At 40.6% G+C, this 26,817-nt stretch overlaps 3 protein-coding genes across 4 annotated transcripts; 2 read left to right on the forward strand and 1 right to left on the reverse strand.

The window, feature by feature from the left end:
• Positions 1-3,642: 3,642 nt before the first annotated feature.
• On the reverse strand, positions 3,643-24,349 carry usp5 (ubiquitin specific peptidase 5 (isopeptidase T)). 2 transcript variants are annotated; one of them, XM_077720049.1, is made up of 24 exons: positions 24,211-24,349; positions 23,854-23,923; positions 16,712-16,801; positions 12,851-13,047; positions 10,740-11,041; positions 10,363-10,491; positions 10,208-10,274; positions 9,435-9,562; positions 8,852-8,997; positions 8,126-8,310; positions 7,959-8,053; positions 7,709-7,902; positions 7,242-7,313; positions 7,076-7,163; positions 6,870-6,995; positions 6,633-6,786; positions 6,384-6,546; positions 6,213-6,301; positions 5,903-6,088; positions 5,432-5,575; positions 5,205-5,344; positions 4,866-5,016; positions 4,713-4,797; positions 3,643-4,128 (listed from the first exon to the last, which is right to left on the reverse strand). In XM_077720049.1, exons 5-24 carry the CDS (start codon positions 10,845-10,847, stop codon positions 4,035-4,037), a joined length of 2,544 nt encoding a protein of 847 aa, XP_077576175.1. In that variant the 5' UTR covers positions 10,848-11,041; positions 12,851-13,047; positions 16,712-16,801; positions 23,854-23,923; positions 24,211-24,349; the 3' UTR covers positions 3,643-4,034. The 2 variants fall into 2 exon arrangements, with proteins under 2 accessions (XP_077576175.1, XP_077576176.1); XM_077720050.1 differs by having other exon boundaries at positions 5,960-6,088; positions 24,211-24,348.
• Positions 11,982-17,997, forward strand: p3h3 (prolyl 3-hydroxylase 3). Its single transcript, XM_077720087.1, has 16 exons — positions 11,982-12,305; positions 12,884-13,068; positions 13,303-13,461; positions 13,527-13,719; positions 13,821-13,952; positions 14,022-14,164; positions 14,692-14,781; positions 14,856-14,908; positions 14,970-15,049; positions 15,380-15,507; positions 15,599-15,694; positions 15,763-15,913; positions 16,462-16,579; positions 16,699-16,774; positions 17,217-17,357; positions 17,422-17,997. Exons 1-16 carry the CDS (start codon positions 12,032-12,034, stop codon positions 17,572-17,574), a joined length of 2,172 nt encoding a protein of 723 aa, XP_077576213.1. The 5' UTR covers positions 11,982-12,031; the 3' UTR covers positions 17,575-17,997.
• On the forward strand, positions 20,346-26,813 carry gnb3a (guanine nucleotide binding protein (G protein), beta polypeptide 3a). Its single transcript, XM_077720073.1, has 9 exons — positions 20,346-20,560; positions 22,915-23,009; positions 23,484-23,629; positions 23,705-23,768; positions 24,721-24,883; positions 24,953-25,019; positions 25,188-25,389; positions 25,477-25,693; positions 26,159-26,813. The coding sequence occupies exons 2-9, from the start codon at positions 22,953-22,955 to the stop codon at positions 26,263-26,265; spliced, it is 1,023 nt and encodes a 340-aa protein (XP_077576199.1). The 5' UTR covers positions 20,346-20,560; positions 22,915-22,952; the 3' UTR covers positions 26,266-26,813.
• The last annotated feature ends 4 nt before the right edge of the window (positions 26,814-26,817 follow it).

Below are 26,817 nucleotides of genomic sequence, written 5' to 3' on the forward strand. Positions count from 1 at the left end.
GAGCTGTCAAGTGACTTTGGTTCATCCAAAACGGTTGGCTGTGGTGTGCTAATGTTTGCCGTGACATCATATTTACGAGGGTGAGGCCTCTGGGAGTGTGGTCAACTCAAAGGTTGGTCATTAATGGTGGGAAATTAAATTGAATGGATTCAGTGGTTATCTCCATCTAGGTCTGCCAGGATGATTTGATTGATGGATATTCATCAAATCTGTCAACAAGTATTTTTAAAAGGCAGTTAAGCATTTAGATATTTTCTAGCCTAGTATTTGTGGATTTACCATTTTTATTTCTACATTTTTCAAATAAGGGAAACATTGATCATAAATATAGTGGTCTGTTTTGAAAACAGATTATTAACATTTTTAAATACTTTTTTAACCTAAAAAATGAAAAAAACTCGTCAAATTGCCCATATATTGTTAAAGTAACTATATTCTAGTTTAAAAGTAAATTCTTGAAATTTTTTATTTTTAAAAAATAGCTAAATACCAATATATTTTTACTTAAAAAATTTTCACTTCTTACAATATATACAACAATAAATATGTTTTTTTTTTAATTTATCAACCCTTCAGATTCTAAAAAATAAACAATCTTGCACCATATTGCCACCTTTATTATGCCACTCTTTAAAATTCCGTCAAATACAATATTTATTGTTGATCGGATGGAAATTTATAACATTATAGTTCAAATATTTTTGGGGGGTTGAATTAACAGCAAAGGACATCCCACTGAATCCATTGGCCTTTTTTCCTTCCTTTGCTTCACTGCTTTTCTTTTATAGACCGTAATAAAAGTACTTGCCGTCTCCAACACAATTGTGCATTTAAAACAATAACACAAACATCTATCAGGAATATTAACTCGATAAATTAAGCTCCTGTCGCAACGACGACTTCACGGACCTTATCGTAAATATGTTTATTTCACTGCTTTGCATGATAGCACACTTCCTTCTATACAAATTAAATACGCTTTTTACACAAAAGGCATTTGATTAGCATTAAATGACTTTACCCTCAACACTGGAATACGTTTAAAGGGGAAAAATTAGACATTTATTTGGCTTGTATGACGTCAGGGAGAGTGATTGAAATTCCATTAATCTGTTTGATATTTATATTTTGAACTAGAACTTCTGCAAATTTACAGTGGAGTAGAAGAGCGAAATGTGAGAACAACAAAAAATGTTGTCAAGGCAACAGCGTACAGATCAGAGAACGTTTTTAGAATCTCATTATTATTATTTCTCTATTTTTATGACCACAACCTCTCAGTAAAATGCTTCCGTCATCTAAGAACACAATTTGAAATTTGACTCCCTTTGACATTTTCAATTAAAATTTGATCAAATAAATACACTCACCAAAATGGCTGTCCTAGCGTCCACATGGACTGAAGGATGGACTTGATCACATGGAAACGAGGCAAAAAAAACAGCATCTGTTGCAAACAAAATGTTAGTATTCTCCATAAAATTGTTCACTTTTACAACATTAGCATTAAGGTAAAAAAGTTGAGAATTCAGAGATTTTAAAAGTCTTTAAGATCTCCAGAGTCCAAGGGGAGGTACTCTGAAGGCCCTATAACCTCTGACCTTGAGCCTAGTTTTGGGGATCTTCATCAGAAGTGTCATTGGGATTGAAAAGTATTGATTAAAAGTGCTTGCAAGTGAAATGCATCCAAAGAGTGGCAAAACTGACAAATGAGCTCAGCATCACAACCATATTTTTTCACAGTCGAAATATTCCTATCACCATATTAAGCAATTTACATGATATTGTGTTGCTCCTCCGCTGCGCTATTCCATCAAAACAAATGGTGCTGGACTGGTTTTTCATCCCCGATAAAATGACACTAGGGAGACATGAATGTTTAAGAGCTCTCTTGTTGCTAATATTTTGAGAAATGAAGTTTCAAGAAAGCATACCTGTCAACTGGTACGTTCTCGCCGTAATTGGTACAACTGAAAGCCCATTTTTATATTGGTACGCTGTACACATGAAAATGGTACGCTAAACGGTGATTTTGAGAAAAAAAAATAAATTAAGGCACTTTCTAGCCATTTTTCACCATCCGCCATTGTTTCTTCCCGGAAACGCATGTCTGCCAAGTGATATATGTACCGGCGCCTCTGATTGGCTAAAAAAAAAAGATCATGATAAACATTTCGTTTTGTAACACTTTCACCATGTGATTTCCGTTTCCTGTTCCCTTGTTTATGTTTACTTTCATTTGATCAGCTGTTTCTGGCATTTTCTACTTGTTGTTCGTGATTTTTTACAAAAAAGTAAAGTGGTAAGATTTTCCATGTATTTATACATATATGTAAGGGCGAAAACAAAATTTGGTAAGATCACAAATGGTTCGAGGTTGACAGGTATGAGAAAGAGAGGGGAAGGAAAAAAAAAGAGCATCAGAAGATTTTGTTGTGTAATTATGTGGCCGCATGAGTTCACCTTTGATTTTAAAGATAGAAAATTACAAGGTGTTCAAACTGCGCGATGATATTGTTGTGGAAAATTACAGCAACCGACGCGACTTTGTCGATGGATGATTTGCGCTAATGGAACGACACCCCAGGTACTGGCGCACGGTTCATTAGTGTCGCACACGCTATTACGTAAACACACACAGATTAATACAGGTCATTACCAAGTCATAAAAAGGGAATCAGGTTTTAAATGACAACGCCTCCAATTATGTAAGAGAATGGTACGAAAAGTTTGCATTTGTACCACCATTTTCATGAATGGGCTACTTTGTTATGGATTGGACGTCCAATTTATCTTGACGGGGGGGCTGGCAGCGACCGAATTGTTGCTAATTATAGTTTTTAAATAAAACTTATTTTTACTAACTACCACACACATATACATATATATGTATAAGTATGTATATGTATATAAATGTATGTATGTATGTATGTATGTATGTATGTATGTATGTATGTATGTATGTATGTATGTATGTATGTATGTATGTATGTATGTATGTATGTATGTATGTATGTATGTATGTATGTATGTATGTATGTATGTATGTATGTATGTATGTATGTATGTATGTGTATGTATGTATATATATATATATATATATATATATATATATATATATATATATATATATATATATATATATATATATATATATATATATATGTATACATATATATACAAAGATCCAATGTATTTTGACTGCAAGGGCCTAACAAAAACATGTATTAATTTCTCTCAAAAACTGCCAAAAGGGACGAGAATGGTTAAATGAAGTGGGGAAATGTTGCTTTGTGAAGCATCTGCTAAAATACTTACCTCAATTAAGAGGAAATAACGTGGATGGTAATGTCATTTAGTAAGTCCCACATCTTTGTTTCTTCTGCTTCTCTTGTGAGGAGTCAAACACTGTGGGAAGCACAACTTCAACAGAATGAAATAACCAAGACATGTTGCACTTTGACAAGTTGAGTCCTAATTAAAATAGGAAAAAAAGTTTGTCTCTTCACGCTTCAGTGAGCAACTGAGCTGAGATTTCCAACCTGTAACGTATCCACCTCATTCACGCATGGCTTCTACGACAACAAATCCCCCCCAAAAAATCCCGGAAACGCACGAAACAGACCACATCAAGTCTTAAAGTGATTTTTTTTTCTTTTTAATTTTCTTTTGTAGCACACGTGAGAGCTGACATGATGTCATCGCTTTTTCTGAATGAGTGAATAAGGTGGAGGCAGGCTTGATGGACTGTATACTTTTCAAGAGGGGGTTAAGAGACATGCATAGCAAACCAATTGAGTATAAATGTATGATTCCGGTTTAGGTGAGGCCTTAAAATAATATGTGATGGTTCAATCTTTGGACAATTAGAAAACTTGAATTGAAAAAACAAAACAAAATCTTAAGAGTATTTACACTTATGAAGCAGTCTGGGCAATTTCTTTCAAAGAGCTCATTGGGGTGCGCCAGTAAAAGCTGTGTTTGTGTTTTAGCATCCACTCGTCACAAAAAAAAGTGCAGCGGCACCCTCGCTTTTATTCCGCCGCCCGCCGGTAGAAGTAAAGGTACCCCAGATCCTTGGGGGGCTTTTCGGAGGCGCAGACCTTCTGGTCGTTGAAGATGACCCATCTGTCACACACAGATATTATGTCACATTATGAGCTAACTCTGGGGGCGGGGTCTATTGTAGCGGACTTTCATTGGGATATTTTCCAGTTACTTTCTGTTCATTGGGGCTTTGGACATAATTTCAACGATTGGGGACGTAAATACATCGCAGCATTAAGTTGAAAATGCATTTCGGACGAGGGGTTGGACAGCGGCATAATTTAAACGGACAAATATTATGATTATTTTCCACCCCTGACTGACTGGTGGAAAAAGGGAGGAGCAACTAGAGAGGAGCCAATTGAAACCAAGCAGGAGCTTCAGGTTTGCAAAGGCAATAATATTTCATTATGATATAAAACTTGTTTTTCAATTGGCTTTTCATTATTAAAATGTAGTTTTTTAGGGTTTTTATGAAGAAAAACTACTGTTTCTTAGTTCTCCATTATTATTTTTTCTATACGTTGTTTTTGGTGGAAATATTGTTAGCATAATCAAAACAGTCAACTCTAAGTCACTGAACATTTGCTATCATGAAGTTTTAAAGAGGAAAGACAGCGACCTCTATAGACACTGAAGTAGATAAACATTTCAAGGCCACTTACTGTTGGTCCTTCTTGATGTGACACACGTAGTGGCCACACATTGTGCTCGTTCCCATGTGGCTGATGAAGGCAAACAGTTCATATTCTGACGGGATAGCAGACACAAGTCATTAATGACATGGACATGGTCTGAGAAATTTTTTTGGGACTCACTTCCTGGTCCATCCCTGACGCAAGGCCCGGGAGGAGGCTCCCGAGCCGCCTCGCTTTCCGTGGCGGAGCGGCCTCCTTCCGACACCTCCATGGATTCCAGGTCGTCCAGGTGTGAGAAGATCCAGTCCACTGCCCGCTCCAAAGTATTGCTCTGTTGGAAAATATGATGCTAAAGTAATCCCTCGATTACCGCGGCTTCAACTATCACGTATTCACTACATCACGTTTTTTTTTTTCTGGGGGAATTTTTGACATTTTCTGACTCAGATGGCTCGTTTGACGAATGGGTTAAAAAAATTAAATAAAATACAAATCTGTGAAATGGAATGAGTCTCATACCGTTGCTCTAAGTGCTTTGGTAGCTTGTTCTCGGCTGAAGCCCATAGACACAATGGTTGCCAGGTGCTCCTCAGAGACGCTTTCCATGGTTGGCGTGGTTCCGCCACTGCAGCCAGGCAAGACCAGCGGTGCTGAGAAATCTATGTTCAAACAGGAAAGCTTTAAATATTTTAAAAAAACAGTGCCTAAAAAGACTTGGCATGCAGCACAACTGTTTTGCCGTTTACCCGGATCATCCATGTGGCCCATCACCCAGTTCATGGCCGAATCGATGCCCGTGTTCCCTGTATAGTACACAGCTTTCCGGCACGCCTCCAGGGGGAATCCCATGTCGCAGAGTTGCAACACGGTTGAGTCGTCGAGGACGGGAGCTGAGGATTTGTCAAAGGGCTGAATTACTTTGAAGCTCCGATAGTTTCAACAGAAAAACTCAAGTAAACGTGAGTCAAAGAAAAGGGTGATGCTATCATTTCCTCAAATGGTGGCCAGCTTAACATATCAAGCGACCGGTATTTTGATGTTCAAAAAAAACCAGGGGAAAGACAACCACCATTTGAGGAAATCCACCAAAATCATAAAAAAAACTGAATAGTGAACAACTGAGGCAACATGAGGACGACAAAGGCAGAAAAAGAAGGAAAAGACGAGTGGAGGTGAATAAAAGGGTGGAAAGGCCCGGAAAAGACAGACAGACTGACACAGCAGTGGGGAGTAGAGAGAGTCGTCTTCCTCGTTGCCGTGGGAGCCCAGGATACCTTTAACCTCCACATCGGGGGTCATGAGTGAAGTCGGGGCCACCTCAGGTAAGAGCTCCTCCCCCGGCTGCTGCCCCGATGCACGCAATGAGCTCAGGTCCAGCGTGTCAGGAACGTCGATGCTCACGTCTGGAATGAAAACAGTGACTGTTTGTCAAACCTATTTGGACATAGGCCCTTTTATTTGATTGGGTATGACTGTTCTATTATTCGTCATTATTACAGTATTAATACTTTGGAAAACATTGCTCACCCAGTTTTTTGGGGACCCAGTCGAGGCCAAATGTAAACTTTTTAATCTGAATAACCAGGTGGTCCGGGAATGAGGCGAAGCGGGTTGTTCTGTCAAAACATACAAATCAGCTCAAACAAAAATCTATATTTCTTTTTATGGATTTTCTGATTGTCGGCGAGGTGCTCATACTTGGTGGCGGTGGTCTTCCCTTGCACGGCCGAGCTCCAAAAATCAGTGAGGAGCTCGGGTTCGCTGAGGGCCGCCAAGCAAACCGAGAAGGGGATTTGCGCTCGCACGTTGTTGACCGTCGAGTCGCCGTTCTCCCGCTGGCGCTCCACCTCCTGCAGCTCATCTGTGGGGTTCAATTGGTAGCAATGAATGATCATCATTCATCACCACTGAGGGTCAGATTTATCATCCTGGCAGTCGTGGTTTTACCCGTATTGATGGCCTGATCCATGGGCACGGGCAGCTGGATGATATAATCCACCCGCTGGGTGTACTTGGCCTTCTGAGATTGCTGACATACAATCTTCTCCTCTACCAGGAAGCGGAATGCTTCGGAAGGGTTGGGCCCTGAGCGACAGTTTCTCTGGAGTAAGAAAGTAACAAGGTTGAAGTGAATAAGAATCAAGATGGTGATCGTCCAAGAGTGATGGGGGTGTTCAAATATACCTCAACCATGTTTATGAAGTGCAATAGGAACTCCTGCGCGTCCTGCTGTCGATTGGTGGAGAATTCCGGGTGGCCCCGGCCGACCAGTGCTTTGAACATTCTTGGTGCTATGCCGATTTGGTAATCCTGGGGGATAGGGGGGCGGGGTCATTGAAAAAAATGATTGGCCAGAATAACATGTGGTAAAATGAGCGCTATTTTCCTACTTTGGGCTCAGCAGCACCGTTTTCATCCCCAGGATCTGGTGCTGGTTGGGAATATTCGCCCGACAACAGTCCGTGACCTAGTTTGGCTCTGTGAGAAACAACTAATGATGACATCACAGCACAAATTAAATCAGTATGACTAAGGGGGAAAAAAAACAAGACTCACACTTGGGTTTTGAAGTCTAGAGTGGGATCACTTGGGGCCTCTCCAACAATTTTCTCTATGTTGTCCACATACCTAAATGAAAACAAAGTGTTTACTTTTGTGTTCTGGTGGCTTAATCATAGTCAATTGTTCACTTTCATTTTTGGCACTTATTTTATGTATTCCCGTCTATGTTCTATGTAGCCTCCTAGCTATAACAAGGAAAGTATGGGTAACTTAACTTGTTAAATACAATTACGCTAACAAGTTAATTGTCACACATTGGTAACAAAACATAAACTAAATTAAGCCAAGAAGCCATTTCATTGTTATAATCTTCTGGGATTACGGTTACACAATAAAACTGAGGTCTTCTCGCATATAAATAAGCATAACCAATCAGACTATATTGAGATTTGGTATATCAATGGATTCCCAATCAAAATCTGGGACAACCAAGAAGCACAAAAAGAAGGACATATACTAACTTGCTCACAAAGTCTGGAACGGTGAAGAGCACTTGCATGACAGAGTTGAGGTAGCAGCTGTTGCCCAGGTTCTGCATGCCGGTCAAGCCTTTCCCGTACATTGGACGCAGGGTGGTCCCGGACTCTTGGATGACTTCCCACTCCCCGACGCGCTGGTTTACGGCGATTTCCAGCTCGGTCATGGTTCGCTCCGTCTGAAAGGTCAAAGGTCAGCTCCAATCGACTCTTAACCTGGCAGCTATGAACTTACTTTCTCCATGTTCATCATGTTGATGCCAAAGTGTGAAAGGTGCTCCGGTAACTTGGAGTCCAGCACCATGTCATCCTCGTCATAAGAGTAAACATCTGGATGTGAAAAACGATTGCGTCAAGCCAAAGGTCTTGACTTTTTTCAAAAAAAAAATGGGGGCGTTTTACCTGCTCCGTCAGGAGTTATGGTTCCCAGTTTAACTGCTAGCGGGTACCCAGTCTCCTGAAAGTACTGCAAGGCGTGGTTGTTGCCACCGGAACCGTCGAAATACCTGCGGCCGCACAACACTTTGCCGTCCGTCAGGTTCATCCAGAGATTCTCCTGGAGGCCGCACACTTCGCACCGCCAGCCGCTAAAACGCGGAGGGATGCAAGAGTTCTACTCAGTCTGTCTAAACCAAGGGTGTCAGACTTGGGTTGGTTCGCGGGCCGCTTTAATGTCAACATGTGGGCCGGACCATTTTAGATATGATATTTAGATTCTTTTTCATAAATGGATTAAAAGAACTGGATTAAAAGACCTGAATATTCATTTTTTATAGATCTAAAACAATGTTTATTTTAGCTTTTTTTTTACATATATTTTTAGATTTTGCAAAAGGATTTTTGAACTAAAAACAGAAAAAAAATTATTAAAAAATTACAATTATTGATTTAAAAGGGGGAAAATCAGAAATTGTATATATATCTATACTCTTGATTTTAATTTGATCCTAAAACAGAAAGTCAGCACTGAAGATTTACTTTCCCGGGCCACACAAAATGATGTGGAGGGCCATATTTGGCCCCAGGGCCGCCACTTTGACACACGTGGTCGAAACGCTTGTGTAGATCGACTAATTATCGGTCGATCTCTATTGATGTTTGAGGTGTTTATCATAAGAAGAAGCTCACCTGGGAGGGATCTTGATGCCGTTGTCAAGCTGCTTGAGTTCGGCGGCGAATCGCGACTCTTGTCTTAGCTCGCCGTCCCACTGTTGTACTTGCAAAGCGTGAGAGACTGAGTCGGCAGCTATGATGCCTGCCATTGACAGGGAAACCTTGGCGGGAGATGGGAGAGAGTAGACTGAACAATAAATAACAGCCAATTCATGAGGTTACTTGTAGTTTTTTGTATGTTATTTTATTTTCCAATAAATTTGTGATTATGTTAACTTCTCATGACATTAGTGATTTGCACGTCTAGTTAATAATTGCATGTAATTTGGCCAAAACACTGAATTCTTGTGAAAAAGTACCTTAATTTACAAAGTTGGTCATTCCGTGACTAGCCTCTAAACACAATTTACCAACACGGGAATTGAATGAAAAGCCATTAATTTGTACCAAGCTTCCAAAAATAAACCTTCTTTTTGTACTTATTGAAAGCGAGAGCTCATGACTCAGAGAAGTTGCAAGTCAAGACTTCTTTATATTATCTTTTATGCGAGTGAAACACACCTACATATTTGGGAACTGGCACACAAAAATAACTCACCCGTTCTTTGACGACGTCAGGCATGGTTTCAAGGTCATCCGACGTGACTTCCTGTTTGTCAGGAAAGATGACAACCTTGTAGTCTTCTTCGTAGTGCTCTTGTTCCACATCGAAACCGCCTTCAATCCCTGAACAAGCAAATATGACAAATAGTGAGCCACTGTGAAATGCTCATTCACAACCATTAATGACTATCATTAACTGCTATTAAAACAATGAATCTCCTACTTTTGTTGAAGTAGGTAGTTTTATATCAATTCCATACAGGCCAGTATGGCAAACATTACACTGTTTGTTGAATAAATTCCAAATAGTAACTTATCGTGCTTATCTTAAGTACAGTTTAAATGACTCCATCTTTGGAGATAAATGTTCATCAATAAAACTATCACTTTTGAAAAAAAATATATGCATGCGTTATTTTTATTTTAGGCATGTGAAAGATTATAATAAACAAAATGTAAATATTTTGTGATCTAATTTTCACTTACCTTTCATTCTTTTTTTTTAAATATAGAATGGAACCAAGAGTATTGGACACATTCTGAGCTAAATCACTAAATCAGCAACTTTGAGAATCAAGCCAAGAATATGATAAAAATCTACATGGTCCGGAAAGTCAAATGCAAGAAAAATAACATCCGTTCCTAGTTCCAAAAGCCTGCCCATTTGTGTTTTCAACACTTTGAATTGTTCATAAGTTTGAATATTTTGCCTAAAGCTGTCTTGTGGGTGAATGGCAAAATTTATGTCAATATTTTTCCACATTTCACCTATTGCAAGCCTGGTGGGCTTCTTCTTGGGTGGGTGTCCAGATCCTGAGCTGGTATCGTCTTCCTTCTTTAGAACAAAACAAAAAAAAATGTGCTGATAACGTCTTCGATTGTGTTGCTCCTACAGTGACATATATCAAAATATGATTTCATACCTTGGCCTTTCGAGTCCTGGTGATGTGCAAGTACGCCCTCTGACCAGCCCGATCGTGATGCACTTTGACATATTTACTCCCAAATCCCAGGAAACTATTCATGCACACGAACAAGCCTCCATCGCTTTCCTTTAAAACACAATTCAAGAAATTTGGTCAAGAAAAGTTGCCATCGAGTGCTGCATGCTAAATGCTAAAGCAAGCTAATATGGGCTCCATTAGCTTAGCTCTAACGCTTATTACATTTCAGGGTAACGGTATATTGTCGAAACATTCCGTCTGGGTAAAAGTACAAATAAAATGTCATCCATAGCTAAGCAGTTTAGCCATATTTTCTTAATATTGTGGATATATAAGAAAAGAGAGCTGTTGCTCACCGGGGAGGAAAATGACAAGGCGCATTCATCTTTGTGGACGCGGTCCCCGGGCTTCGGCACTCGAATTGTGGATAAAACCGACATTAAGACCTCGCTGGAGTCCGCCATGACGAGCTAAATGGTGGAGACGTTCGGGAAGTAAGCGTGGGTCTACCGGGCACCGTAATTCCACCGGCAGGAGTGAGTGACTCGCTTAAAGTTGATAAATGCTGGATGTGTTTGACTTGAATGAACCATGGGACGCTGCCTTGTGTTGTGGGAAGGCCCCGAACACAGCTGCCTGGCAGGAACTACCGTAATACCTGCAACACACAATTTCGCCTTCAATGCAAGTACATTAGACTGTGCAAGGAAAGATGCGCGTATATTGGGTTTTGGGATAGTTACGGTAATAGCCGTTGGGCACGTTATCGTAAACATTCTAATACACGACGCCACCTTCAATGCAAATTTATGCAAGCTTTATTGCACGTAATGAATTCGTGAGTTTGCTTTCTAAAGGAAAGCGCGACGTTAGTGGGTTGTATTCCCTGGTTATATTTCACGGAGTGAAAGACTTCATAGAAAAATATTTTCTTTATTTTTTTGTTCGGTAAATGTATATATTGGATGAAAAATTATTTCATATTCAATGAAATGGTGGAAAATGTTACCAGTGGCTTTATCTTTCCATTCAATTTGAGCTGGTCCATTAGTTACATTATTCACATTATTTAATGAACAAATAGCCCATTTGTGTCACATTAAATCCGGAAAGGATTTTGCTGAGAGGTAAAAAGTGTGTCAGATTAATCATAAGGGCTGCTATTCACATCATTCATTACAGTGCCGCCCCTCCTACATAAATATGTAATTAATATATAGTAATATTTGTCTAATTTGTTTAAAATTCATGTTTAAAACACTTGTGTCGATTATGATCACATCGCCAAACTGAGAACGCTTACAAAACATTCCATGGAGTGATAATTACGGTAAAAGCTCTTACAAACATGTAGTAACTACGACAACTTACGCCACCTTGTGGAATGAAATGAGTTCTTTCACAGATTTTCTTTTCCAATGATTGCAACGCATTTTAATCATTTAAAACAAATAAAAGTTTAGTTACTGATCCTAAACCGTCAAACGACGGCACATTTAAAGAAGAACCCTTTTCACTGTGTAATTCTTACAGTGATATATCAGTTGTGCTGGCACAAAACTCCCTCTACTGGACTGGCGCGTTACTACTGTCAATCCCACCTCCTTCCCAAACTTCCACCCAAGACCGAGCCTTTTTCCGTGGGACCATGGCGCTGTCCCCCGAACTCCTGGCTGTCTACGTGGCGTCTCAAGTGTGCTTTTTATGCTCGGCGCCAGTCTATTCGGACGGAGTTTCATCGCTGCTGCAGCCCTACGACTTTTTGTACTACTCGGGGGTTCGCTCCTATTTCAACGGCGAATGGACGAGGGCTGCGGAGCTCCTGGAGAGATCCATCGCCACCAAGGAAGCTCTCTTCAAAGTCCGGAGGAATTGCTACGACGAGTGTGGAACCACCGGAGAAGATGGACTACCAAAACTAGGTACTTATACATTGCATTAGACCAGGGGCGTTCAAAACTTGTCTCTATTGAGGGCCGCTTTCATAAAAAATACTGGGTGAAATCGTTCTGATTTCATTGTTATATTCATTTAATTCGAACAAAATAATTAAATAATATATCATAACTAATCATTCATAAATAAGCCTGGGTTAAAATTCAGGTCATGTGGAGTTTGCATGTTGTCCCCATGCCTGCGTGGGTTTTCTCCGGGTACTCCGGTTTCCTCCTACATTCCAAAAACATGCATGGTAGGCTGATTGGACACTAAATTGCACGTATGGGTGTGAGGATGCATGGTTGTCCATCTCCTTGTGCCCTGCGATTGGCTGAGGTCAGGGTGTCCCAGCTGGGATTGGCTCCAGCACCCCACGTGACCGTCAGTGACAAAACGAGTCGTGTTAACTACCATATTGAGATTGTAAACAAACGGATAGAAATACTCCAAAAGTATCAGTATCTAATTTTAAGATAACATCACACAATTATGATATCGATGCACCAGGGAAAAAAATGGAGTCACCTACCTTTGGTCATTCCTTTTGTGTGTATTTTTTCAGGGCCCGAAGATGGGAACCTATGGGACCTGTTGGCTCTGGACTGGGTGCAAAAAAAGGCAGAATGCTTGAGGTTCTGTGTGGGAAGCTCCGTCAGCCGTGTGGGCCAGCTCCCCGTTTCCACGGACATTGACTATGAGTTCGACTCCCGCAATCCGTACAATTTCCTGCAAGTTACATATTACAAGGTGGGTTACTAAATTAAAACATTAATTAGCTATCTAGCTAGTTTAAAATCCTTTGAAAATTAATTAACCAATACCTGACTCTTAAAAATAGATGCAAAATCAGAATCATAAATCCAATTTCAAAAAACATGTTTCATTCAAAGCTGAGAATGATAGAAAGGACCCATTATTTCTCATGACAGACTTATGGTGGTTATTATAATGGTATTTTGGCATACTTTTTTGGGACATCAGTTGGACAAACCTCAAAAGGCAGCGGCGGCGGCCCAGACCTACTTTGTGGCCAACCCCACCCACCTGGAAATGAGGAACAACATTGAGAAGTACCGCCGAATGGATGGAGTGAACGACGACGACTTCTACGACCGAGAGACGGCGAGCGAGAAGCACTGGGTGAGAACGACCTGCAAAACGGCGTCTCCCTCCATCTTTTCCCATTACCCGATCTCGCCCCACAGCTGTTGTACGACTCGGCGCTCCAACTGGAGGCCTCATCCGAGTGGCCTCGGGCGGTCGAACGATGGCGAGAGTGCGTCAACGAAACCCTGCGACAGACGGACGAGTGCAGGGTGCAATGCGAGGTGGCGGCACAGCGCCTCCCGGAGGACCGGGGTGTCCAGGGCAGTGACGGCGTCTTCGAAAAGGCCGCAGGTATGCCGGAGAAAATTTAGTTGCGATGGGGCATTAAAACACGCCCCTTTTGGCCATTTACTGGCACCATTGCATTAAAACGCCCCCTTTTGGCCATTTAGTGCTTTCCCTTTCGCTGCTATCGTGCCAGCAGTGGTGCGTGACCCAAGTGTCGACGCGTCCCGGCCGGATCTCTTCCCAAGACGACTTCCTGCCAACCCAGCTGGAACACATGCACATTGCGCAGTTTCAAGGTACCGCAACACGCCGCTATTTTTTCCGCCGTTTGTCGTTGTGACATTTGGGGTTCGCCAATCTGACAGCTGGAGACCTGGAAGGCGCTGTGCAGACGCTTCGCTCGCTTCTCCTCTTTTACCCGACTGACAAGGATTCCTTGGACAACCTGCAGCTCTATCAGCAGACACTAGGCGGAGACAAAGAGTTTGAGGGAATACAGGCGGCTAAGGTAAAATATGTGCGCAAATTCAGCCCGTTTTTTGTTTACAGGTTTGTTTGTCTGTTAAAAGTCGCCATTGACAATGCTAGGTGTCCGATTAATTTTGCCAAAAAGGGGCGGGGCGAATACAGGGGCGTTCCTAGCTAGTTTTGTGCTTTGGGCAAACAACCCTCTTGCCCCCCAACCCCAATGTTCATACAAAAGAATATATTATTTAATTGATCCAATATATACCTAAAAAATAGGTATATTCTTTCATATAATATCATTTTACCAAAAATATAATTTTGACTCATTCAACACAACTACATTCTTTCATTCACTGTAACAATTATCCTCACAAGGGTCGCAGGGGGTGCTGGAGCCAATCCCAGCCAACAATGTACAAAATGAAGAATATATTATTTATCTTTATCCAATACAAACTTAAAGAACATTGGCTATCTTTCGTACAACATCATTTTAGCAAAAAAATATGGAATAATAGTCTTTTTTAAATGAAGGGATGAATGAATTTGCATCATTTATCATTACAGGAGATCGTTCGCTACGTCAAACGCTCGTTGCGGGAGAAGAAGCTTCTCTATTTCGGCATGGAGAATCTCAATTACACTTTTACAGACCCGGTATGTATTTATTTGGATTTCAATAATTCCCCATTAAGGAAACTTTATCTGAGTTATCTTGTCTTTTTGTGTAGGATCTTTGGACGCCACAGGACGTCGTTCCAGAATCTCTGAGAGAAACTTGGAAGTAAGTCAAGCGAGGAAGAAAAAAAAGCGAACTCAAAATGACATCACTTAACTTTCTTAAGGGCCGAGAAGGAGAAAATGAATGAGAAAAGAAGAGAGGAAGAGCAAGAAGAAGAGGTGGACGACAGTGGCTTCTACGCAGGTCATATTTTCTATACTCATCAATAATAATCCTTAGAAAGCATCATTTATGGGTGTATGTTAAGATTCCCTTGCTACGTTTGTCTAAAATGTGAAACGTAGAGGGTTAGGGTGTGTTTAAATACAAAATGGTTAGGGTTAGAATTAGAATTTTTAGGGTTAGGGTAAGAATTAGAATTTTTAGGGTTAGGGTTAGAATTAGTATTTTTAGGGTTAGGGTTAGAATTAGTATTTTTAGGGTTAGGGTTAGAATTAGAATTTTTATATGGTGACCAGAAATGGCTTTCAGATCTTAATAGACAATGATTGAATATCTTCCGTTATTCTGTAGGTGGTCCAATCCGCCAAGTGGGCGTGACCATCACTATGGACGAACTGCTCCTAAACGGGACCAACCGAGTGGTGCTGGATGGCGTCGCCACGGAAAAAGAGTGCGACAGAATGTTGAAACTTGCGTCAGTGAGTCGAACTTTTTGCCATTTTTCCATTTTTATTATTGCGACTTAACTCCAAACTAATCAACTATCATCATCATCCGTTTTATTGGCAGGCGGTTGCGTCAGCGGGCGACGGTTACCGAGGACGGCGCTCACCGCATACGCCTCACGAGACGCTAGATGGCCTCACTTTACTCCGAGCGGTGGAGGTGAGGGGAAAAAAAAAATGTGACGAGATGTGATTTTTTTTTTGGGGACATCCGCCATATATAAACAGCTGGCGGACGACGGGCTGGTCAACAGAAGTGACGCCAAGTTGCTGTACGAGTTAGGCGAAAGAGCCCGCGACATGCTTCACTCCTACTTCAGAAGTCCATCAGGACTTTTTGTCGCCTTCACGCATCTCGTCTGCCGTAGTGCGGTCGCAGGTGAGCAACGATGCAAATGACGGCCATACCCGTCCAATCAATTTAAACCGGGAGTCCCAATTCAAATGAATTGGACATTTACGTCAAAGTTGGTCAGTGAGTTCAAGGTTCAATTGTTTAATTGAGCCAAAGTCAACACTGCATTCATTCACTTATCCTTCTAAGGGTCGCGGGGGGTGCTGGAGGCTATCCCAGTTAGGACCAGGGACACCCTTAATCAGTGGCCAGCCAATCACAAGACACCAGGAGACAGTTGACCATTTACCTTGGGACAATTTAGCATGCACAACCAGCTAGCCTAGCATAGATATGGGGGGGAACAGAGTTACCCGGGAAAAACCCACGCAAGCCTTGGGAGAACACACAGTGAGGACCTTGGGTTCGAATCCTTGTGTTGAGAACTTTGCTTTCAAAATGGTTAAATGGAGTCAATTCACTATAATAAGTAACACTATGTCCTTTTTGGTCAGGCTAAGTAAGGATTTTAATTGGACAAGTGGTTTTTATTCTTTTAAAATAAGGGTTTTTTTTGTTGTTGTTGTTTTTAGGGGACCAAGAAGGAAGAATGGACTTGTCTCACCCAGTTCACGTGGACAATTGTCTTCTGGAGCCAGACACTAACAAGTGTTGGAGGGAGCCACCGGCTTTTATACACAGAGACCTCAGGTACAACATTTGCTTGAGTTGTTCATTTAAAATGTGATGTTCCAATTATTGACAGTTATTGTGTTATTTTTTAGCCTTATTTTGGAAAATTTGTAATGAAAATGAACTTATCTCCACAGCGCCGTTCTGTACCTGAATGACGACTTTGACGGTGGCGAGTTGTTCTTCACCAACAAGGACGCCAAAACGCTCACAGTGAGTATTTAAGATATGAATCCATTCCTGGAATGAAAAAAAAAAGACATTTTTAAAATTGAAAGAAATGACATCATAATTTAAAAAATATTAAATAGAAATAAAAGAAAATCTAGAAAAATAATTTCTAAATAAAACCCTTAACAGCCATTATTTAAGACAATATTAAATAAATTAGAGGATTTTATTATTAAATTCCTGCTGTTAATTCAATTATTTTTATTCATTTTTATGTTTACTTTTATTTATAATTTTCAATTTAATTTTCAATATTTTGTAATATATTTGTGAACTCTTTGTCTGCCATTAATGGAGCTAAACCGTCCATCCTACTTCAAATTGAACGTCTCTTTGTGACAATCTCGTTTCAATTCGCGGCTAAAGGAAGATTGGACGCCGCATGATTGGTCGAGACATAATTACACTTTTTGATGCCACGCAGGCCCGCGTCAAGCCGACTTGCGGCCGTCTGGTGAGCTTCTCGTCGGGACCCGTCAACCCGCACGGCGTCGCGGCGGTCACTCGAGGACGACGCTGTGCGTTGGCGCTCTGGTTCACCAAAGACAAACTCTACAGGGACATGGTGAGTGAATCTCGAAACTTTGAATTACGACGGTGGAGATTGACGTTTGTCCCCTCGAACGCAGGAGCGAGAGGAAGTGGAAAAGCGCTGGTCCCCGGACGCCGACGGAAAGACCGCGGCGGATGAGACGCAACTAAAAGAACGCAATGTTCGAAACCAAGCGCCGGTCAAGGGGAAAGCCAGAGGTCGGGTGACGGTGGGAAGAGATGAACTCTGATGGGGACGTGCTGGAATCTACTTGCTTTTTATGGAACGTCAAATTTCTAAACTTTATCAATTTTTTTAAAGACCAAAAAGTCTGAAAAACATTTTGGAAGATTTCCATGTTGTTCAAATTGTAACACTCCTACTAAACGGGGTCTTAGGGTCAATTAGCTAGCTAAGCAGCTAGCTAGCTAGCAAAATGCCACAATCACAAAGAAAAGTATTTCAGTGATACCAAAGAACTGTTTTTAAAAATATTATTTCCATGCGATGCAAGTTAGTTTCGGTAATTTTGAGACTGCTTTTGACTATTTATTAGTGTCACTTGTGTTTTTTTTAATTGATGTGAATCTAATGAAAAGATGCATATGTATATACTACTGTATTATACTTACAATGTAAAAAGTAAGTAGTAAACTATTTTTGAGATCTCCTAGCAGTGTGTTTCTTTTTGTTTTTGTTCAAGTCAATCGTTTGTAACAAAAGAAAAGTTGTTTTTATCGAGGTAAAATGTTTTTAGAGCTATTTTTTAAAATCAGAATCTGAATGCACACTGAATATTAAACATAAAATTACTATTTGTTAATGAGGGGGCAAGACTGTCAATTTTGGCAGTAATGCACCCTTTTCCATAGGGAATAATAGTGCAAAGATATTTTACATTTATCCGGAAACAGATTGTTGAAAACATTATTATTTTGTGCATAATAACTAACGTAAAAATCCTCACATTTTACATAGTTAATCTTAAACTATTATTACACCATTTTTAATACGATTTTTACATTATACAATCTTCTGATAGTGGACTTTTATTTATTTTAATGTTGCCTTAATATGATTCTTCAAGTAAATCTTAGAACACAAAATTCTGGAGATTAAAAAAAACAACAACAACAGCTGTGAAAATAAACTAAAACGACTAACAATCGGAGGAGGGCGGGGCTATTGTCAATTTTTGACCCCAAAAAAAAACCTAGATGAGCATCCGATCCAGATTTAGGGTAAACAAGCTTAAAACATTGACCTCTCGTCTCACCCGCTTATTTCCAGCTAAAATAAAACCAACGGGCCTGGCTGTCCCAAAACTTACGGCGGGGGTGATTAAGCACCTGAGATGGAGGCCAGTTTTAAAGCGTCCATTAGGGTAAAACAAGCGGGGGGTGTAGCACAGACGTAGTAGAGACGGCATCCGTGAGGAAAGATAGAAATAGAGAGATTAGCATTAATCCCTCCATAAATGAGTGCATTTGTTTATGAAGCTTAAAGGGTCTCCCATTTAGAATATGGAATCGTAATCCAGTGCTGGAGATCTTTTAATCATTGGGTAGAGTGACGCTCTCAGCTAAGGGACGGCGGACGGACCCCCCACCCGAGCGAGACCACTTCATCCCACCTTGGCAAAGTCCACTCAAGTGCTGTTTACATTCCATAGCGTATAGACGTCGTGTCATAATCCCCCTCGGCAACAACTTGGGGGGAATTGGGTCGGCGCGTCTCTAATGGTGGCCAACATTGCCATTCGTCCACTCACATTTGACGCCATCGTTCTGTGTTTTACCAGAAGTTACGTAAGGCTTCATAGTAATATTGGAATGGACTCCATCACTGGAATTGAGTGCGCATTGGCGTGAAGAGGAAAAGCCTTCACATTCAAAAGCACAGCGGTCAACCATACATATTCTAACTTGGTTTTATGGTCCTTTCCTAAAAATATACGATTTAAACAGTTTTTTTGTGATCATTTTTCTGCCAACGAAGACTCTCTCCGACTATAGCCCTCAACTAAAGGTGATCATCCAATCTCAATGAACACCAGCGCAAACGCCAAGTCCAAGCCGAGTCCTAAAACCACTAAATTTGGCAAAATCTCCAATTCCCCACTCACAACATTTATGTAATTGCCATCGAAATAACCAAGCCGCAACTCCACCATAATACATGGTTTCCTAGCACAATATCTGTAATCACTTTAGATTAGATTAGATAACTTCATTCATTCCAATATTTGGGAAATGTCATTGTAACAGTAGCAAGAGGCTGAGAATACAGACAAAGGAAAAGACATTTTAGACATAAATGAATAGGTTAGAAATATGTAAATAAATATAAAAAATAAAAATAAGTAAATAAAACATAAAAAAATGAATAAACAAATATAAACAATAATTACTCATCACAAAAAATAAATAAAAACAAACAAATAAGTAAATAAATAATTAAAATTCTAAATAAGCAAATGACTACAAAAATAACTAAACATAAATAATTAGATAAATAAATAATAATTGGATTCATATATAAATAAATAGATAAATAACAAATAATTTAATGTATATATAAATAAATAGATAATTAATTAATAACTACATATTGAAATAGATAATTAAATTAATAAAAAAATAGATAGATAAATAACACCTTATATATAATCCAGCCACAAGTTCCCCCTTTTCTAACCAATCTCTGTCCAAAGGACAAAAAAGGGAGTTAGTTAGATCTCCCCGTCTCTTACTTCGCTCCTTCCCGGTCAAATTTTGCCTTTCCGGATGAGCGACTGCTGCGCCATAAAAAGTCATTTATCCAGACCCTCTCCTTCAGCCCTCCCCTCCACAATTTCCATCCCTTGAGTGACCCCCCGCGCCGATGTCTCGTGACCCCCGCTGGCCGTTAGTGCGCTAAGCGCCTTCCTTCTTTGGTCTCCCCCCCACCCCCACCGGCCTCCCCTCTCTCTTTTCGTCTGCCCCCCCACACAGCAGCAGCCGCATCTGACTGGCATTGGCGGGCTTTATCCCCTCGTCCTTGATCTCTCTTCATCCCTACAATCCTCATCTGTTCCTCACAGGGGAACAGCAGAGGAGAAGAGAGGTGAGGAGAGAAGAAAAAAGGAGCACCAAGGCCCGTTGGTGGAATGAACAAACTCTCACTAACTGATTAGTCGAAATCTGATTAGAAAAAAAATCATATTCTGGAACATTTCGTGAGGATTCTCCAAACAGGTGAGGCCTATTTTCAGCCTTTTTTTCCTTTTTTTTTGACTCATTACACGTCCATAAAGTACAAATGACAACAATTTAAAAGTTTCTCTACCATCAATTAAGCTAATTTTATATAGAGTATAGAATAAGACATGCTTAAATGTTATATTTTAGCCAATAAAATTTAAGGGGAAAATCATTTGAATTTTTTTAAGCTAAATGTTGATTTCTCCCAGTAAATTGACAAATGTTAGTGATATTAATGTCTTAGGGATTAAGAGAAAGTACAAAGGCATTATTACTGAAATTGTGTTTTTATATACACTTTCTAATTAAAAATTGGAGTGGCTATGAGAAGTCTTGAAATATTTTGAAATCAAGTCATGATGTATCCTTTTTTTAAAGTTATACTTTTGTGCTAGCTGATAAATTATGGGGAAAATCAAGAGTTCAAAACCTGAATATATCCAAATTTGTCAGACTTTTTGATTGAGAATTGTTCAATCAGTTTCAACCATCAATGGCAGCCAAAGTAGACCAAAAAAATAAGTAAAAGAGAGCAAACTATAATATTCAGTGACCTAATAATAATACTCAAATTTAGTTTTGACTTGTTAGAGAACTCACCAAAATAAGTCTTTAAAAAATGTCTTTTGTATTGGGATCCATCACTTTTAAGCACACTCAGCAAATTTTAAAAAAAATCTTCTTATAATACTTTCTTTTTAGAAGACTTTTTAAACCTCAACATCTCTTCACAAAATCTATCAATGCAGCAACAATAAATGATCAAATCCCTCCCCCAATAAAACCACACTAAAAATCAAACCCCCACTTCATACTGTTGCTTCCGACTATATACTTCCACTCCATAAATGCTCCCCTACACCCCCCCCCCCCACTCGTCTCTTATCCACATGCAAAGAGCAGTCAGTAATCGGATAAGAGCAGATTTGATTCAAAAAGGCCCCCCTCCCTCTTCCCCTTTAAAAACCTCCACCGACAGGATTTAAACCTCACTCTCACCAACTTGCCTCTACTAACCCCCCCCCCCCCACACACACACACACACACACACACACACACACTGACCCCAAACCAGCAGCATAAATTCAAGCTTCTTGTGCAGGCCATATACATTAACTTGAACACCGACAATCTCAAACTCGATTATGAATTTGACTAAATTCAATCATATAATCATGTACAAATAATGCATTTTCTTTCCAAAAGCGGGGTGTTGTGTCGCCCAGTTAAATCGGATTGGACGTCTATCACAATCAAGGTATAAAATAATAGAATGTCTGGCGACGAAAGCGGCCGAGTGGACAAAAATGGTTGAAAAATACTGTAGATGGAGTTTAGGCATAGACACGCCTTGTTGTTGCGCTTCCACTCTTTTTTATAAATTATACAAATAAGAGGCAAATAGTTCAGGTCACATGCTGGCCCATTCAAATTGTGAGGGAACACGAGAGAAGAGGCAGATAAGATGTCCTTGCTTAGTGAGAACCGTCGTACGTCCACATCGTGTTTGCTTTAAAGTTTACATTAACTGAATCGTACTAACCCAAATTTAATCACCTCTTCCTTTCCTGCCAATTTCAGCATTATCAAGAATAAAAACAATGATACAAATACACCATCTTCCCCATTTCAAGGTTTGTCTACTGTTGGCAAAACAAATATAACAATGTTTGAAAAAAAAGAACAAATATAGAACGTAGACTTTATAATCTGAAGTGCTCCATATGTGAAGGAATATATTATAATGAATGTGGGCCTTAACTGTATCTATGACATTTTTCAAGCATCATCAAAGCACAAGCCGCCAGAAATCGTATCATTTTATACAAATACATTCATTCACAAATGGCGCACTTCAATTTCCCAAAAATACAGAATAAATCATATCAAACAAACCCACATTTGCTTTAAATTGTCATTTCCCTGCCAACCCAAACTGTATTCCGGGTCTTAAAAATTCCAAAACGTGTGTCACGACGACATCTGTCCCACTCCCCGCCTTCATCCATTTTCAGATTAAGCACCTCTGTTAATGAAGACATTAGCAAATTCAATCGCAATCCCCAATTCGAACGCTTTTGAGTGCACGAACACACAACGCTTCCATGTGATGTGACATTCTGACAGGCCGTACTGGTTTATGTGTACACACGGGGCGACTCATCCGAAGAGCAAATAGCTTCACTGCTAAAAAGCCGCCACAATATTCATACGCCGTTTGTCCCCATGTGGGCGGAGTCTAACGCTTTGCGTCTTTTTGCAAAGGTGCACTTTGACTTGCAAAAAAAAGTTCACCTGCTGCAGGTAACGCGCATTGTCAGGAATTGTTTTTTGTTGTTGTTGAGCAGATTTTCTGCCACCTTGAGAGTGCCTAACGTGCATCGCCATGGGGGAGATGGAGCAACTGCGAAAAGAGGCCGATAACCTTAAGGACCAGATTACTGTGAGTAGTGGCCATTTTTTCTTTGGGGTCATTGACAACTATGGTCGTCAATGGCGGAATTTTGGGCTCAAAATGGGTGTCGGATTTGACGTAATGTGAAGTTAAATTGTTATTAATTATGTTATTTTTGTCGTTTACCTTTAAAAAGATGAGTTTTCCAATTTTGGGGTGAAGTGGATGGCCTTGTTTTTGGAAAAAAAAGTCTCTTAACTTAGATAACGATGATGACAAAGCCTATGTCTGATTATTATTATTACTTTTATTTTTAAATAAAGCTAAGTGGATTGCTAATGCTAAAATATGAGTGATGGAATTATTATTTTTTTGCACAGCTGTTTAAAAGCTTCCTGGCTAAAAAGTAATCGAATAGAAGTCGTCTGATATGGGATTTTCAAAATATTGCTCAAAAAGTAAAATTGCTAATTGCATTTATCCTTTGGGACTTAATGGCATTGAAATGTGATTTGACACTAGGCGGCGCGTAAAGCCATGCAAGACACGACCCTGCAGGACGCCGTGGCGAGCATCAACGTGGTGGGCCGCGTCCAGATGAAAACCCGAAAAACCCTGAGGGGTCACCTCGCTAAGATCTACGCAATGCATTGGTCCACCGACTCCAGGTAAACATCACCTAAAAAGTTGTTGTTTTTGGTCTAAAAATCTAAAAAAAAAATGCATTTTGACGTTTCTTTTAGGCTATGTGTGAGTGCGTCACAAGACGGGAAACTCATCGTGTGGGACAGCATCACCACCAATAAGGTGAGGCGGTGAGATTGGACGCATTTGGAAATATTGAAGTGGTTAAAAAAAAAAAAAAGAATTGATTACTGTGTTTGTTGCTCACTTTGTGTCCTCCTGAAGGAAGCGCTCTGTTTGCCGAGCAGTAGCAGGTTTTTCGTCCTCACAAGAATCGCCTGGAGCCAACACAAAAATCCATTAAAATGTGCTATGTAATAGAACGGGATATTGACATTCAAATGATAGCCGACCATATTCCAACACAAATTCATCCTCAAAACAGACAGAAAAGGCTTGACCATGAAATTAGATCCTAATTCATCTTTCTTCATCAGCTGCCTTAGCCCCACCCACAAAAAGCTACAGACAGAAGATGATGCAGCCTGCTAATATGCTATTGCCATGTGACTGTGCAACATTAGAAAGATGAAACCTAACCTATCTGACAACATAACATACGTACCGCTTATCTTCACAAGGGTCAAGGGGGGTGCTGGAGCATATCCCAGCTCCCTATAGGCACCCTGACTTTTGCCAATTGCGTGGCACTGAATTTAGAGCAGGGGTTGCCAATTCCAGTCTGTTTTCCATGTCTTCCTCCTTCAACACAGTTGAATTAAATGAGCAAATCTTCAGCAAGCTGTCCAGAAGCTCGGTAACGAGCCTGATTATTTCATTCAGGTGTGTTGGTGGAGGGAGACATGGATAGGGAGGGGCCATCAAGGAGCATGCTCTGTTTTGGGGATGTGGGAGGAAACGCATATACTCCACACCTGGGATCGAACCCTCGACCCCAGAACTGCAAGGCAGATGCACAAACCACTCAACCACCGTAACACACTACCAAAATATTCATTTCCAAGACTGCTAATCCTTATCGGGGTGCTGAAGCTTGACTTGGGGCAAAAAGCGGACGACACATCACATGGCACAATTGAACCTCACCTTTAATGTGCCATTTTTTCAATTGCAGGTGAACGCCATCCCCCTCAAGTCGTCGTGGGTGATGACGTGCGCCTACGCCCCGTCGGGCAACCTGGTAGCGTGCGGGGGTCTGGACAACATGTGCTCCATCTACAACCTGAAGGGCAAGGACGGCAACGTCAAGGTCATGCGCGAGTTGGCGGCACACACAGGTCAGTCTAATTTTAACCTGTTTTTTGACGCCACACCTTTTTTAAATTGACGTATTGGCCTCGTTGCAGGTTACCTGTCATGTTGCCGTTTCCTTAGCGACACGGAGATCATCACCAGTTCTGGAGACTGTACTTGGTGAGTCAGGCATGGGTGATCCATCTATTTCAGGAATTAAGAACTGGTTTTTATGAAAGATTTTAAATATATATATTTAAAAATAGGGTATTTTTTTGCCTCTTTTGTTCACCTCAAATGAAATACAATTGGTTCACCTGACAATGAAAATGCTGGCTTTGGTTTCAGCGTGCTTTGGGACATTGAGACGGGCACTCAGAAGACCATCTTTGCGGGCCACCAAGGCGACTGCATGTCCCTCGCCGTGTCTCCGGACTTCAACTTCTTCATTTCGGGAGCGTGCGACTACACGGCCAAGCTGTGGGACATTCGAGAGGGCAACTGTAGACAGACATTCGGAGGTCACGAGAGCGACATCAATGCCATTGGGGTGAGGAGACCAAAGAAGGATGATCCATTTTGAAAGGGGAAAAAAAGTAGATATAAGGTCCTCAAAATTGCAATTGTTTTTTGTCAGTTTTTCCCCAACGGCAACGCGGTCATCACGGGCTCGGACGACGCCACCTGCAAGCTGTACGACCTGAGGGCCGACCAGGAGCTCATCACCTACCAGGACTCGGGCATCATGTGCGGCGTCACCTCACTGGCGCCATCCCTGTCGGGCCGCCTTCTCCTGGCTGGGTATGACGACTTCAACGTCAACATTTGGGATGCGCTCAAGGCGGAGCGAGTGGGTGAGTTGTCCACTTTTGCCACCTGAAATCACAGGGAGTTATGTCACATTACATCACCCATCAAAAACCACATAAATGCTATCAAAAGCAGGGCATCCAAAAATAGCAATGTATATGAATTATTTAAAAAATGTTAATATTAATTGTGGTCAATTTAAATGTTTATTTTTGTTGAAAAATATTCTCTATTTTTTTGCAACATTTCAAGGTAAATTAAGCATTTTACTTAAAAATAAAAAAAGCCAACAAATTAAAAAATTTTGGAAAAATCCTTTTAAAGGCAGTATTCAAGAGGGAAAAATATACATTCCAAATTTGCATTTCTTTTAAATAAACAAAACAAAAAAACTTAAATAGGTCATTATCATTTTTGAGTTGTTTTTCCATTCTAAAAAGTATAGTACCCCCAAAAAACATAGTATTTACGTAATACAGTAAAACAGATGACTACCCTTTTTCCCCCAGGCGCACTGGCCGGTCACGACAACCGAGTGAGCTGCATCGGCGTGGCCTCTGACGGCATGGCTTGCTGCACGGGATCCTGGGATAGCTTCCTCAAAATTTGGAACTGAGGCCTGCTTCGTCTGCGTGGTATTTTACGGTGCCAATTCCAAAAGTTAGCTGGGTGAACGCAAAGGAAAAATTTCCCTCTGTAGTCTTTTGCAACTGCTTTGTTTTCTATCAAATCTGGGATGTTAGTAGTTTTCAATTATAGATGCTTTTGTTGACCTCCATTTTCTGTAAACATCCAACTACAGAACTTTCTGTTTGTTTTGAACGGTGACACTGGCTTGTTGTGAACCCCCCCGAATCCCTTACACGCACACAAATATGATTGACAGCCAGCCAATCGATGGGACGAAAAAAAAAAAGTTGTATCACGAAGCACTTACGACAAGCGACGACATATTTGTCTCAGGATCTATTTAATGAATGCCATCGTGTGCATCTGTTGTAAATAGTTAAGCTTTTCCTCCAACAAGGTCATGTTAAGGCCATAGTATGTACTTTCTAGTTTGTTTTTGGCAGGTTTTCGGATTCGGGTTTCTCGACAACAGGCAATTTTTAGCGTGATACTGCTTTCTTTTCAGGTTGTCCAATAAAAATGGGATTCCACTCACCTC

The sequence above is a fragment of the Stigmatopora nigra genome, chromosome 7, assembly GCF_051989575.1.
Source record: "Stigmatopora nigra isolate UIUO_SnigA chromosome 7, RoL_Snig_1.1, whole genome shotgun sequence".
Lineage (NCBI taxonomy): Eukaryota > Metazoa > Chordata > Actinopteri > Syngnathiformes > Syngnathidae > Stigmatopora > Stigmatopora nigra.